This window comes from Pteropus medius, unplaced genomic scaffold (genome assembly GCF_902729225.1).
Source record: "Pteropus medius unplaced genomic scaffold, Ma_sr-lr_union100, whole genome shotgun sequence".
Lineage (NCBI taxonomy): Eukaryota > Metazoa > Chordata > Mammalia > Chiroptera > Pteropodidae > Pteropus > Pteropus medius.
Genome location: NW_024351543.1, coordinates 8,790,660 through 8,805,995, shown reverse-complemented (window position 1 = coordinate 8,805,995; position 15,336 = coordinate 8,790,660). Strand labels below are relative to the sequence as shown.

Below are 15,336 nucleotides of genomic sequence, written 5' to 3'. Positions count from 1 at the left end.
AAACCACCCTCAGTTTCACATTCTGAATCTTCTCTAGATGTTTGTTCTTCATCCCCACAGTGAAACACTAGCTGGTATTTGAAATAATCTCATCACTCTCAAAAATAACTTCTGACAATCTGACCTGAAGCAGAGCTTTTCCATAGGTTTGGCAGGATTTCCATTTCTACCTAAGATAAAATGTGGCGTTTCCCCAAGCTTTGGGCCTCCCCCAACATGGGGAACAAGACCCTTTCTAAAACCTGGATGTTGCTGCCTAAAACACCAGAGGGTGCAGAACCAAATTGTTATTTTTATCTCATCCATTTTACTAGACTCTCACACTGTTTCTCCAGTGTTTCCTCTACTGCATACATATCAAGAGGCCTAAACTGTTGCCCAGGATTCAGGGCGGGAGGTGGAACTTTAGTGCAATATAAAAGCTGAAGAATGCAAATCCCATGTTTCAAATATCGAGCTCTCCTATTGCAACATTTAAGTAGGGTCCATTGGATTTGCAGTTAGCCTTCTTTTTTTTAAAGAATATTTTTTTGCATATACTTTGGGTTGTTTTTCAAGAGTGAGGATGGATTTTCCCAGAATCACTGCAGGCAAACACAGCCTAGTGCTGCTCCCAGCTGGTGTCCATGGTGCAGTCCATGGCAAAATGAAGCTGACCGACCAATTCCAGAAATAAACCAGCAACCCTAACCTCAAGACCACAGTCATCAAATGAAATAACAGGTAAATTTCCAAACTCTCAGAGTATTTCTTTCCCCTTAAGCATTTTTTTTGATATGGACCAGGAATGAAAGGAAAGTAAATAAAGAATACAACAGCAAAATCACCACACCTGCTAACATAATTTCCCCCTCGATGCATTCATGCTTTGTGGGCAAAATGGAGCTGAGGAAGAACTGTGGGTGTGCCTGGGGCCTACCACACTGCAATCAAATACGCCCTCCATTTATTTTTGTGAGTCTCACTCCCAATTACCTGATAATAATAACTCACACCCCTCTTTCCTTTATTGCCTTTGTTGTCCCACCTTTATGAAGTCCGCCATGTTCGCTCTTCACTGCATGCCAGTATCTCTATTTTTCCACTGGCATTTTAACTGTTCTTTCGATATATGTTTAATACTCCTTGACACCTGAAATCCTTGTGAGTGTAGATTCAAAACAAAGTATAAATAAAAGTCAAAATAAAGTCACCTTAAGTTATGGAATAAATTGGAAAGATCATCAAGATCTAGATTTAAAAACTTAAATCTCCGCCTTTGTTCCACAAATTGTCCAGAAAGCACCTTTTAGAACATGAAATCTTTAAGCAAGAAACTGCAGCAGCTTCCAGGGAGGCAGGAGTAGAGGTGTGTTTATAAGAAGAGAAAGATTACAAAATTTTGAGTAAGTGACAGAAAAGACTGCTTTTTTTTTACATTTCTGATTCTAAATATGAATATTTTTTGGTCTTAGGATTGAAAAAAGGGCAGCTGTTGCCAGGGCAGTTTTCTGATTCTGTGTGGGATTGGGATATTGGAGTTTTCAACATTAAAAAAAAAAAAAGGCGCCATTTTTCTTCCACACCAGTTCCGTGGAAGTTTCTGCATACTGTTGGGAAGATCAGTCCCAGACACCCGGAAGCCCTAGAAGCCCCAAATCAAAGGAGATGGTTGGAATGCAAAACAAGTTTAAAAAATTGGTAAATGGAGAATTGGATTTCAGTCATACTACACCAGCTGGGAGAACAGTACCTTTAACGCCCCCCTGAAAAGGACAAAGTTCCTGTGTCAGATAATCTTCAATCCCCAGAAACCCTACTGACCTGGCTTTAGTTACTTTTTCAAAGCAAAAAAAATAAATAAATAAAAGGTGAATATTATTTGAGCAGACATTATTAATAAGTATCACAAAGGTGACACAAGTATACCGGAACACCCAATTCTAACCTTTTCAGAGTGAACTAAGGAGTCTATGAGATGACCATCAAATGGCCTGAGCACAGACTTACTTTCTTAATAAGCAAATTAAGAATACAGGTCTTCCTTCCTGAGGCTCCTGACTTGCTGGCTGCTGTGTGACATCATCTAATTCTTGATCTAGTTCTGCTGAGGAGACCCCCTAATTTTAGCACCTACCTACTCACGAAGCTATAGAATTCAAGGACTCTACTCAATCCCAAAACAGCTAATTCCATCATCTTTATGGAACCAAAGTAGCAAGAGTCCAAAGCACACCAATAAAAACCTTCTCATTGAAGCCATCCCCAGACAGACCGTGAAACAGAAGAGTCGCTTGGCAGTGGGGGTGAGAAGGATGGAGGAATATAACAAGACGGAATGTGGATTTCTTGATTTCTAAAAATGTATCCTTGATGCATAACCCCTTCAAATCCCCTTTGGCTACTGTGGACACTCTCTTTCCAGTCCTGGGGCAGCACCCTCAGCCATGCTGGAGGCCTTCCCACTGCTCTCCTCCGCCCCCTGTACCTCAATGGTATACTGCTCAAAGATGCGCAGTTGCAGGAAAATGTCCAGCTTGATCTTCCGCTCATGGAACAGCTCTTCCATCTGCACTTGGGCGTCATCCAGCTGCTGCAGGACTGACTCAATGTGGCTGATGGAGCTACTGTGGGGTGTCTTGTTGTTGGACACAGCGGAGTCCCTGTGGCAGAGTGGAAAAAAAGAAGGGAGGGGCCTTGCCATGTTAAAAGTCATAGAGGAACAGGGGTTCTTCCTCGTCTAAGCAAGGTGGATGTGAATCAGATGAATCATTCAATCGAGAGACATTTATCCAACTCCTACTGTGAGCCTGGTACTATCTGCTAAGTAGGCAAACCAAATATACATGTATCTTCTTTGGGGTTCACAGCACGGTAGCTCTGAGACTAGCTGCTCTCCTATTCCTCAGACAGAACTGTGAAAAGGATCAAATAAAATAATAGATGGGAAAGGGCTTGACAAAGCATAAAGTGTTAGGTCAATGGAATGGTTCCATACATATATGTAGTCTAATATGTACAGTTTTAATATACACACATATACACATGCATAAGCATAGACACATTAAATACAAAGCATAACAGTAGACATGTTAAAGACATATAATTAAAAAAAACCCTTCCTAGTTTTACTTCACAGGATTGTTCTTAAAACCAGGTTACGGCTGCCAAAATTATTTATCCACAATGCAATGCCAGAGTTATATGCTAGTGTTATTACACAGGCTTTAAGCTGCAGTTAGGAAAGCGTGGGCTCTGGAGGCTACGAGCCTGGATTAAGTCCCCACTCTGACCTAGGTGGGCTAATGGCCTTGGGAAATCACCTCCCCAAGCCCCAGTTGTCTCCTGTAAAGTAGACTTAATCCCTGCCCTGCTCACTTCACAGTTTGCTGCTAAATAAGACTGTGTGGTAAACATGCTCTGTGACCAGGAGTGTGCTGTATGAATGACTGTTAATCCTGAAAGGACACAAGTGAAGTATCAAGTGTTGATTGGGACACAGGCCCAGGTGGGGAGAGCAGAGGTTAGGGCGCAAGAGGCTGTGACAACAAGGTTTCGAAGAGGATGAACTGATTTGAGCAGTAGAAGAAAAGGATGAACCCGGATAAGTAGATAGGAGGGGAACACTTTCTGAGCAGGGAGAGTCTACACAAAAGTATTAGGGGGAGATGACATGTTGTAGACGGGAACCAAGAAGTAAACATTATTGATCTGCTTAGAGAAGTGAGGTGGTGGCGAGCCCGCCAAAGAGGTCATTGTAATAAGAAATCTGGGTTAAGAAGTTTACATTCCACAAGGCCTTGAGTAAACTAGAGCTCTAAAACTTGAAATAAATGGGCACATTCAATATCTTATGATATCTTGGTTTCTTCTACAATTTAGTAAGTCAGAGGACACAGGGAAAATCATTAGTTTTGAATCTCATCAGCAAACTTTCTGAAAACTAGTCCTTTTAGCCTGTGTTGGTCTCAGAAGTGATGGTAGCTGAGCCCACACTGTCTGTTTCTGAAGGGAGCATAAGGCTAGTTTGTCAAAAACCTTTCCTTCTATCATTCAGAGAACTCCCAATTCTACCTCCTAACCCTGCCTATTTGGTCATGAAATCCCACCACTGGGTGGACACTCCCTACCATAAAAGGAATATAAGAGATGGACTCAATACTATGCATTTGTTGACTATGCCAATGTCAGACTCACTAGAAATCACAGAGATGATGGGAATCTTAGGGACTTCAGTGATGAGTGGCAGACCTAGAGAAGTGGAGACCTAGAGAAGATGTGTGTCCTGGTGTGTGTGAGGCATCCTGCCAAGGTCCAATAGGCACCATTTACTTCTTTTCTCTTTGACTGGTCTTGCTATTAGGAAGGAAAACCCAGGCAGGAGTCAAGCAAGTGGAGGAATGAATGGTCACATGCCTATGGTCCTCCCTGGAATCCACGAAACTTAAACTTGTGGAAGAGGCATCAGTTACATCGTTGCCTTCGCCATCACTGTGTGGCCTTTGGTCCTTAGGCATTGTGCAAGGGTGGCAGCTGTTAAGAGCAAGTGGCAAGCTTATGAAAAGTATTTGGAGAGAAAACACAAAACCATCATAAAATTCTAGAGCTGACAGAGCTAAATTACACAGACAAAGGACCTGAGATCCAGAGAGGTTAAGTGACTGTCCGCTATTTGGAATTTTCTTCAGAAATGAATAACAGTAGAGCTTCCCAGGTAGGCAGACAAAACTGTCATGTATTATATATTCATGAAGATGAATTGGGGGATGAAGGAAAAGAGGCTGTCTTGTTAATATGCAACACGAGGACTCAGAACCTCTCATGTACATATTTAGAATAGAAATAATTAATTTCCAACAGAAAAGCATGCCAGAACCATTAAAAAATAAGTTCTTATTATTTATTTAATTGGATAACTAGTATGGGGTAGGGGAAGCCCTCTCAATTGAAGTAATCCCTACAGGCCCCAGGGTTGGCCTGAGTCTATTGAGAGGGGAAGCCCTCTCAATTGAAGTAATTCCTACAGGCCCTCAGGGTTGGTGAGATTATTTCTGTCTAGAGCTGGCAGAGGTCCCAGAACTCAGTGATTATGGGATAAGAACAAGTCTCTGCGGGCGGGAATCATTAGCACCATCAAACCCTATTTACATAGCACCTGGGCACAGAACTGGCTGCCAAGGGCTTGCTCAAGGCCTCCTGACACTTTATCTGGGGAACCAGTGCCCTTGACAGGAACAAGAAGCTACATATTGATGCCAACAGAAAGGAGGCAATGTGTGAATGATTCTAAATGAATTTAAAGCTTTAGACAGGATCTTCCTTCTTAGTAATGTTTGTATAGGCTGATACAGTTTTATTTTCTGGGAAGCAAGGAATGATGAAAAGGTCATAAGTGGGTAATGAAGAACAAAGGAGGACATCACACACTCTCTACATTCTCATGGGGCCAAAGCCAACTCTTTTTGGTCACATTTTGCCAACTGGGGCCTTGGAGTTGAGAGTTCAGCCTGAGATCAGATGCCAAAGAACACTATATTCCATAAAGACCATTTCTCAACATAACTAAATATGCCATGTTTCTTAAAGAAGATATTATTTATTTTCTGTTGAATGTTAATTTTGTTATAATTATGTTACTGATTGCTGAATAACATCATGAATGATGAATAATGCTTTAGAATATTAGAGCTGTTCTGTTTACTATTTCATTTTAAACTCAAGTTGAATATGGTGTAGGCACTTTTATATCTGACAGATGGAGAGACTGAAGCTCACACAAGACCACAAAGCTGGTTGTGGCTGAGCTGAGACTGGGACATGACTTATCTCGTGTCTAGTCCGAGGCATTTCCCACTGGAAAGCACTGCCCATGCTGACCTGGCCTCGCTGAGCTCCCCCAGGGAGGGAGGCGCTGACCTGAGCTGCTGAATAAGGTCTTCGCCTTCCTTGATGACGTTGAGTGTGGCGTCCAGCGTGGCGGTCTGCTGCTGCTGGAACTGCTTTATCAGTTCCTGGACCGCATCCACTGAGTCTGCACAGACATCCTCTAGCATCTCCTTCTGAAGGTCTTCCATCCACGTCCACAACTGTGGGAAGAGAGCAGAGACTCTACTCAGGACAGAAGGGAGGGGCCAAGTCTGGGGCAAGGGCAAGAAAGTCAGACTTGGGGCACCCAACATACCTTCAATCGGTCAGTGCAACATCAGACTGTCCTCATCAGCACACCTATGGATCGGTTTGTGTTTCTATATTTATATATTTATATTCATTACCACTCATCTTTGAGAGATTGGGAAGAACAGGAGACTGTGATAAACAAATATTGTTTCATCTTTCAGAAAGGAGGAAAGGGAGGGCTCTATACACTTCCTCCAGGTAGCTAGATGTCAATTCCTAGAAATTTATTATCATTTTGCATATATGTAAAAAAGAATGTGATGCTCAATAAGAACCAAATGAAGATTAATTAAGAAAATATATGCTATGTTAAATCATTTTGTCCTTTGCAGGATTGACAGATGGTTAGAAAATTTAATGCTCAAGATGTAGCTTATCTTAATTTTAGTATGAGACATTTCCCCCATGATATTCAAGATGATGTAATGCAGTCAGGATGACATTACTAGTCAGACAAGTTTAAAATAGCTAAGTATAGTGTTTTGAACAGAATAAGCACTGGAAATGATGAAGAGCTGAACTGAATTACTAAAAACTCATTTATTGATAGCTCTTTCTCATGCTGAAAAATAGATCTCCAGTGGCTGCCGTAGTACTCCACCTCTAACTAATCTTACTGAGCACTTTGATAAATGATGGAGGGAAAGATGAGTCTGAAGTTTGCTTAGAAACAAAGAATCTACACCTGGCTAGCAGAAAAGATAAGTTCAGGGCTCTACCAGGAAAAAAAGCCAACAGAGAGAGAAAATTGATAGAAGATGATGTGGATTTTGAGTTCTGTTCATCCTGTAACTTACAGTGCCTTTGAACAAAATCACCCTTTGCTCACCAAGACTTCATTTGTAAATTAGGCTGAGAAAAGCACAAAATAAAATTGTTAGTTATCTTCTGGTTCTAACATTCTGTAAGTTAAAATCATGGATAAATATCCACCTTGAGAATATTATTTCATCTAGTTGGTTCTTAGAATGGTAAATCATGGTATGGCCTTTGTAATAAGGGGTGAGAAAAAGAAATGATAAAGAGAGACAAAAATAATCTTCAGATTTGGACAAGGTATTTTTTGTTTTAGACAGGAGAGGCCCCAGATGTGGGAAAAGAGGTTGAGTTAACAATATTAATACGCCTTGGAGGTAGAGAATAAGGGAGTATAAAGAATGTCCTCCTTAGACAGGTGAGAACATCTCTGAGCCTCAGTTTCCTAATCTACAAAATGAGAAGAGTAAGAACTGCACTGCTTACTTCAAAGATTATGAGTTAAATGATTTACTTATTATCAATGCTTTAAATAAACATATAGCTTTATGAATAAGCCTATAGCATTGTGATGATGGCTATAACCAAATTATTATTCAGTGTCCCTGTCATTTAGCAATTTATAATCTGATTGTAATTAGTTCATTTTCTTTTCTTTAAATACACAACACAAGTTTTCAAGACCATGTACGCTGGGATACATATTCCTACAAGTATGAATGTACTTATTTCAAATCAGTATGAAATCAGGAAGTTCAGGATATGTTCATTATAGCTTGATGTTACTTCATACTTTCTGGTTGCCATTTTGCCTACAGAGCAAAACCATTTTCCAAGTGTGCTAAAGTCGGTGGGTAAGAGATAATGGAGTTCCTAAAAAATTATTGTATAGAGAGACAACATAGCATAGTGGTTAAAAGTTTCAACACCAATTCTAGCATGTATTAGCTATACAACCTTTGGTAAGTAACCTACCCTCTCTGCACCTTGGTTTTCCTTATCAGTAAACCTAGCACACTGAAGGACCAAATCCAGTGTTCATCTTTTACCAATTCCAAAATGAAGGAGTGTGTTAAACTTTTCCTCTGCCTTATAGTGGGAGACAACTTGCATCAAAAATATTTTTTAAATGTATAATATCTGGCACTTACTATATGCCAGGTACTATTTGTAAGGAATATATAGATATAGAGATAGATAGATAGATAGATAGATAGATAGATAGATAGATCTCACTTATTTGTGTGTGTGTACAAATAGACACACAAATATATTGACTAAGTTATCTTTAAAGCTCTGTGGGGGTAAGTACTATTATCCCCATTTTCCTGATAAGGAAAACCAAAACACAATTGAAATAGAGGATGAAGCTGTTTTGTTCTTGAGGCCATATCCCTTTTGAAGACATTTAGTTTTGGTTCCACAGTGGGTGGGTAGAGGAACATGGTACATGTGTACATGTGAGTGTCTATGGTGATTGTGGGGTGTGTGTGTGTGTGTGTGTGTGTGCACGCGCGCGCCCATGTACTGATTTGAGAAAGAAATATCTTGGAAGATGATTTCACAAGGTTAGAAACAAATGGAAAAGGGCATTTAAATAAGCTGTCTAATAAAGAGCTGAGGTTGATTATCTTGGCCACATTCCTTAGTTAATTTGATGCATATTATTACTACAAAAATATCTAAAAATGGGTATTTTGAAACCTAGCAATTACAGCATTTCCATGGAAACACAGCAAGGAAAGAGAATTCTGACTGGATGATCTCCATAGAGCAGATGACACTTGCTACAAATGTCTCTTGCCTGGACAAAGGAAATGACGACTTGTGTAAATGCTTCTCTCTACATTCTCCCTAACTCTCCAGACCAGCAAACCACCAGCTGCCCTCTTAGACTCAGGCAAAAAGAAGATATTTGAAAGTTCAGCACAGTATGAACTAATAGCTGAGGCTCTGGATGTATAAGAAGGCTCCAAGCACATGTTTGTCACTTTCCTTTATCACGTAGCTCTTCTAAGGAGGGATGAAAGTTTTATTTTTGTAAAATAACACTTACTGGGATTGTTCCTAATTTTAAAAAAATTTTTTTCTTTTTTTTCCTAATTTTCAATTAAAAATATCATTGAAGAAAATGTATAAAACAAAAATAAATGCAAAGGAAAATTAAATCACCCATCACATTCTTAACTTCTTTGTATATTTATTTCTAGTCTTTATTTCATGCATGTGATCAAAACTCTGCTCATGCTGGATATATAGTTTTTAATGTATTATATACTGCAAGCCCTTTCTCATACCAATTAACGATCTTTGACAATGTGATTTATAATGACTGTATAATATTTTACTATATAAACATAATATGATTTGCTTAATGAATTGCCCAACATAGAAAATTTAGATGGTTTCTAATTACTCAAAATTATGAACAACATTGCAATGAAATGGTTGAAGGTTAACCCTCCATCCGGATACCTACGGTCACCAAGAATTCACAGAGCAGGGCCAATGGGATTAAGCAGGGCCAATGGGATTAAGCAGACTCTTCAATCTGCAGAAGAAATGAGCCTGAAGGATATCTTTTTCATATTTTCCTCTGTTTCCTCTTTGATCCTAATTAGAGTAAGTCTTCTGATGCAGAAAGTGGCCAAAAGTAAAATTATGAACTGGGGAGTCATAGGAAGCCCAGGTTAAATCATTTATGAAGATGGATATTGAGTTCCTGCTTAGAAATCTCTGTACTGGGGGCTTTAATTCCTTCAAAATTACATCCAACAATGACATTCTCATACACATTGGCACTAACACAAAAACTTAGCAAATAATTGTAAGTGGGCAGAAAGGAAGAAAGCAAAGAAAAGAAGGAGTTAATCATAACTAGGTAGGAAGGATCTATGACAATATTTACCAGCAACTCCGATGCTACCCAAGGCACTTTAGTAAAATTGAGCAGAAGATCATCCTTTCATTTACTCCACCTACTATAAGAGGGAAAAATAACCATAGCAACTCAAAAGTCCCTAACAGACTTAAAGACTTGGCTACTATCTTGTCTTGGGTAAGAAGCCAGAAGTTTGCCTACAGAGTCAAGAGGAAGGAGTCAAGAGTTAACAGGCCCAGGAGAAAACAGGACCCATAGTTCCCAAGGTTTGAGAGGTGGCGTGTCTTGAGAGGTATTAAATAGAATATAAAAAGATAAAACCACAGGAGATCCTTCTTCATTAGATCATCCAAGGATGCTCACTTCCACCTGCCTCGTAATCCATTTGTGTCTGCTATATAGGTCCTAGAGGAAAGCTCCCATAGGCAAACCCACCCTCCTTTATTTAGATTGCCTATGAAGTTCAAGACAAAGAACTAGAGTGGGCGAAAGATGTGATGGAATGGGCTTTTCCTCTCTACTACCTTTTTTCTTTTTTAAAAAGAAATGACTAGCTTCCCATTGCCACGTATACCTGTTCAATATTTATTCAGCATCTCTATATATCAGACGTAGTGATGGGAATGTACTGTAGAATCTACATCTACATGTCTAAACCCACATGTGTACTCTACACATGAGCACTTCGAATTTAATGAGGAAGAGCCAATCAGCTCAGTGTGATCCCAACATCATGGATGGAGATATGTACTTGGTGTTTTAGTCCAATCTGGATGGGAAGTTGGAAGCCCTAGGGAAGAATTTCAAGAAAAATGATGCCAGAGGTGAGTCCTCAAGTTCCTTATTTAGCCTACTTTAGAGATGCTTGAAGGATAAATTTGGGAGGAAGTTTTCTACTAGGAAAAAATATAGGTGCTAGTATTGTACTACTCAATTCTGTAATAATCATCATAATTATCACAAAGTAACAGAGATTACGTAATCTCAAAGGTACGCGACATGCCTAAAGATCTAGATTTGGAAATCAGTCCTCCTTGGCATCCAAGATCTTGCTGTACTTAATGTGTGTGTGTTAACACACATATGTATGTATGTGTGCACATATGCATATCCATGTATATGTGTACATAATGCATAAGTGTGCACACGTCGCTACTCTTCCTAAAGGGGGCCTCAGACAGACTCATTTTGAGTTGGGAAGGTGACTAAGAGGGCGCATGCAGAAATTAAGTCCTGTAGATGACTCCTATGAACAGCTTCTCCATGACAGCCAAGATAACACTTTTCTTTCCATTGTGGAAAAAAGTCAGAATCTGTGTGATCTGAGAGTTGCACATCTCTTGACTAGAAAGATCCTCACAATCACACACCCCTTTGCATTCAGGCACAACTGCTCCTAATTTCTCTCATATTTTGGGAGAGACTACACTATTTCCTGAAAGCCTCCTGTTTGAATAAATTTCCTGGTGGAGAAACTCCTTCCCAGTCTCTATTTTTTGGCCTTTGAAAGTCTATGTGGCAAAGGAGAAAAGCATGGGCTTCGGAGTCAGAAAGATTTGGGATCAATACCACATTCACCACATCCTAGCTGCAAGACCCTAGGCAAATTATTAATTTCTGATTTGTAAAACTGAAATAAAAGTGGTAATCCTTAGGGCTATTGGTTAGATAGACAGTGTGGCACAGAGTGGGTGCTAAATACATTCCAGTTCCTGTTCTCTTTCCTCATCTGCCCCTCAAAGTATGCTGCTCTCTTTAGTGCTATTTCATATGAATGTGATTTCATAAGCTGGATCGCAGTGTGAAAACAAGTCTCAGGTTCAAATAGGACCAAGCCTGGCAAGGTTTGAGAGATATGAGGGTAGACAATGGTAAATGATTGCAGCTCTGACTATTCACATCTCCCATACCTCCAGGCTGCCAGCACTTTCTCGGCTAAGGTCTACCTTCCCCATCAAGCCTCCGCTTTAGGGTTTGAAAATATAAAGAGGAAATAGAAGAGTAAGAAGAAAGAAGGAGAGCAGAGGAGTGGAGGAGACACAAGAGGAAAAAAGGAGGACAGGACCATGTGGGGTAGCGGTTAAGAACAAGGGCGCAGTATTTAGGAAGACAGGTCAAATCTCTGCTGCACTACTGAGAAGCTCTGTAACTTTAGGCAGTTCTTTTCTGACCCGTAGTTTCTCCACTTGAAAATATATTTAATAGAATCTATATCATAAGATTACCATGAGGATTACATGAGACGATATATGTGTTTGGCAAGTAGTAGGTACCCAATTAAAAAAAAATACTAGCTAATATATCTTGAATGCTTACAATGAACCAAATCTTAGGCTAGGTAAATCACCTGTATTACTTCAGGCTTAATTACTATTATTATTAATTGTTACTGTTGTCCACATCAAGTTAAAAAGAAGAGGAGAAGAAGAAAAAGAATCCTGAATTCACATTAGAACCATAAGGGGTGGTGGGACCACCCAGTCCAACTGCAAAATTTTGTAGTTGGGGCCAGGGACATGGTGATCTGCATAAGTCATATGGCTCTACAGCAGCAGAATCTGGACTAGAATCCTAGTCTCCTAGCTCCATGTACAGAAGGTGGGAGATGTAGCTAGAAAAGATTCCTAGAACCAATGTTACCCTTTCGGGAGTGGCACTTCCATGGAAACTGACACATCCACCACTTCCCTGGGCAGCCAGCACTCCCACAGCCCTCACAAGGAACAGGACTCCGGTTCATTCATGCTCCATTCCATCACCTACAGGCTCATAATTAAAGGAGAATACACATGCCTTTGGCTTCTGATACCATTGTTAAGAATTGGGTGAGCCACAAGCAAGCAGACAACCAGGCAGGAAAAGCTGGATTAAAGCTAATCCCCTTGCTTGACAGACACTCATCAGAGAGTGTCTGTGGGTCCCATGGAGATGAAGCAGAGCCAGCTTCGGGGAGCTTGCCAGCCCTTCATCTGCCTGGGGAATCTCAGTTTAGAAAACATTATCTTTTCATGTTTTTCTCTGATAGGCACTGCGACAATTTGCATTCATTCCCACAAAGTGTCAGAAAGCCTGTGAAGTAGTAACAACCAGGCTCCTTAATGCATTTCAAATTTCAAAAATCAACTTAATTAAGTAGGGTTCATTTTTTTTTTCCTGAGCAGCAATCAAACTTTAATTAATACACCATTAAAATGAATTCCTAGGGGAATACAAGCATGCACGTACCTAATGAGTTCATCTGCCAAGGGTGTTATCATAGGAGATGCTAAATGTGCCTCCTCACTGGCCACTTACTCAGTTTCAGAGTACCCCGTATTAATCAGAAATGAACGGCAATCGCAGGTTTACAACCCTCCTCCTCTGCATGGGCCCCCTGCCTTGCCAACAACAGAACATGATCCATCCTCTCCTCGCCTGTCTCCACTTTGTGAATGATTCAGGGTCAGATTTAAGCCCAGCAAACTTCCTCTTCTTTGGAGGGCACCTCAGTCCCTCTTGCTTCACTGGCTGTCACTCGCTTTAATATCACCCTGTGGCAAACTCATTGAGAAGATTTAATTCCCTTTTTTGTTTGTTTGTTTGTTTAAATAAAAACATAGAACATGTTTGCAAACTCTGTATGTTCCTTGCTGGCAGCAAAGATGATGGAGAGTTCTGCGGGACTCTGGTTTCTGACAGGAAACAGCAACCAAGAGCAAGTGGGTGTCGGTTGGGAAGAGAGTCTCTGATCCTCTTATATTTCCTCTTGCAATGAATATTCATGTACCAGAGGTTCCCAAATTTCTCTAGCTGCAGACTGAATGTTCTAGCAGACTCCCCAAACCACCTGTCTCTTTGGCCCCCTAATCAGAGATGAGATGGAAAAATATCCCCCATATTGGTTGAGACCTCAACACAGGTTTTTAGGGGCAAATTGTTAATGTCTTCAATCACAGGGGGCTAGTAACCCCCAGAACACCCAGGACCCTGGGCGTACCTTGAAAGCCATTTTACTGGGAAAGCGACCAGACCCCTGCCAGAAAAAACGAACCCAGCCAATGCCCGCTCTCGGCTGGCTGCCCTTACCTCTTTGGTGTGCGTGTGGAAGGAGACAGACATGTCCAGAAGAAGCTTCCGCTGCTCCACCCTGCGCACGAAGTCCTGGATGCGCACCTCCAGGTGTCGAGCTGCCTTGTAGATCTCCTCGGGGTCACATTCCCCCGTCTGAGCCAGCTGCTCTGCTGCTTCTAGGAGCTTGTCCGCATTCGTGTACGTATTCTGCCAGCAATAACAGTGAGGGAAAGTCAACTTGCAGTCACAAACTGAGCTTTATGCCTTCCCCCAGCCCACCCGGGGCTGCCCAGTGCTGGAGTGTGGGGCGTGGGAGCGGGGACGACAGCTCCCTGATCTGGCACGGAGGAGCTGAGCTCACGCCGAGCCCGCCTGCCGCCTCGCAGCAAGCTAGCAGCCTGCCTGGCAGCTTGGCACAAGTGGGCACTAGCTGGGTGCCTCCTCTGTCTCTGGGATTTCTCCGAGGTGGGGCGTCTCTGGAAAGGAGCAAGGAGACCTGCGAGAGTCCCCATTCCCCACTGACACCCTCCCCCCTTGCCCCGCCCCCCACTGCCCTCACATCTCAGGCTGTCATTGCCAGAGTCAGAAACAACACAAAGATCTTCTGGGTTTCTGATGAGAACACCAAGGAAACAGTAAACTGGGGAACTTGTTTGACTTTTCCCTCAAGTTTCTTGTAACTAATTAGTTTTATCTTTTGAAACAGAGCTATCTCTTAGGAGGAGAAGGGGTCAGCAACTCAGGGAGCTAACAGAAAGAAGCAGCCACCGCCAGAGTGAGGAGATGCAGGCTATTGCCTGCGTGGCCAGGGAAGGCTTGATGTTTGCAGGAAGGTTAGGGAAGAGTACTGATTTTGTTTATTAAGCTACTGCATGACATGCACATCCCTCCCCCACCCACCCCTCCCCACACGCCACATCTCTTACATGTGCGCACGTGCGCACACACACGCACAAATTCCTTCAACCCCTGTATGAATACGTCATAGTGTTCTCTAGAGTATTTCAATCAACTTATAATTACTATTCATCATGATGGGAGTCACTGCCTTTATAATAGCTGTTATATATATGCCATGGATACGACTTTTTCGCAGCAGGATTCCTTTAAAAATATCTCCTGATAGTCACTGATTTAGAGCTAGTGACTCAAGCATACGTTATATTTCTTAATATCCCTACAGTCACACAATGCCCTAGAGGGTGGTGAACAAGTGGTTACCAGTGACGATTTGAATCTAGGAGCAGAAACAGTATCAAGTGCAAAGTGAGTGGAAAATTGAAATAGATTTATGAGCAGTGACTATAAGGTGTTTTACTTTGCCTGGGGAGGACAGGTCACCAGTTTCCATGGAGTTTTTTGGACTTACCTGAAGATATGGATGTTAAGGGTTGAACTGTGTTGTTCCTAAATTCACATGTTAAATCCTAACCCTTAGTACCTCAGAATGTGACCTGATTTGGAAACAGTGTCACTGAAGATGCCATTAGTTA

The 15,336-nt window shown here is 41.4% G+C and overlaps 1 protein-coding gene across 5 annotated transcripts in view; it reads right to left on the bottom strand.

Moving 5' to 3' along the window:
* Positions 1-15,336, bottom strand: part of LOC120586721 (kalirin) — a 434,187-nt gene that overhangs the window by 104,168 nt on the left and 314,683 nt on the right. For 3 of the 5 annotated variants that reach the window (XR_005648786.1, XM_039843221.1, XM_039843222.1), the window contains exons 11-13: positions 13,859-14,050; positions 5,857-6,065; positions 2,468-2,642 (exon numbers count right to left, since the gene is read on the bottom strand). Coding sequence is in view for 4 of the 5 variants with exons in the window: in XM_039843221.1 (XP_039699155.1) it covers positions 2,468-2,642; positions 5,857-6,065; positions 13,859-14,050 (576 nt within the window). In the remaining variant the exon portion in view is untranslated. The remainder of the gene's footprint in view (positions 1-2,467; positions 2,643-5,856; positions 6,066-13,858; positions 14,051-15,336) is intronic. The other 2 variants (XM_039843223.1, XM_039843224.1) reach the window with 1 other exon arrangement.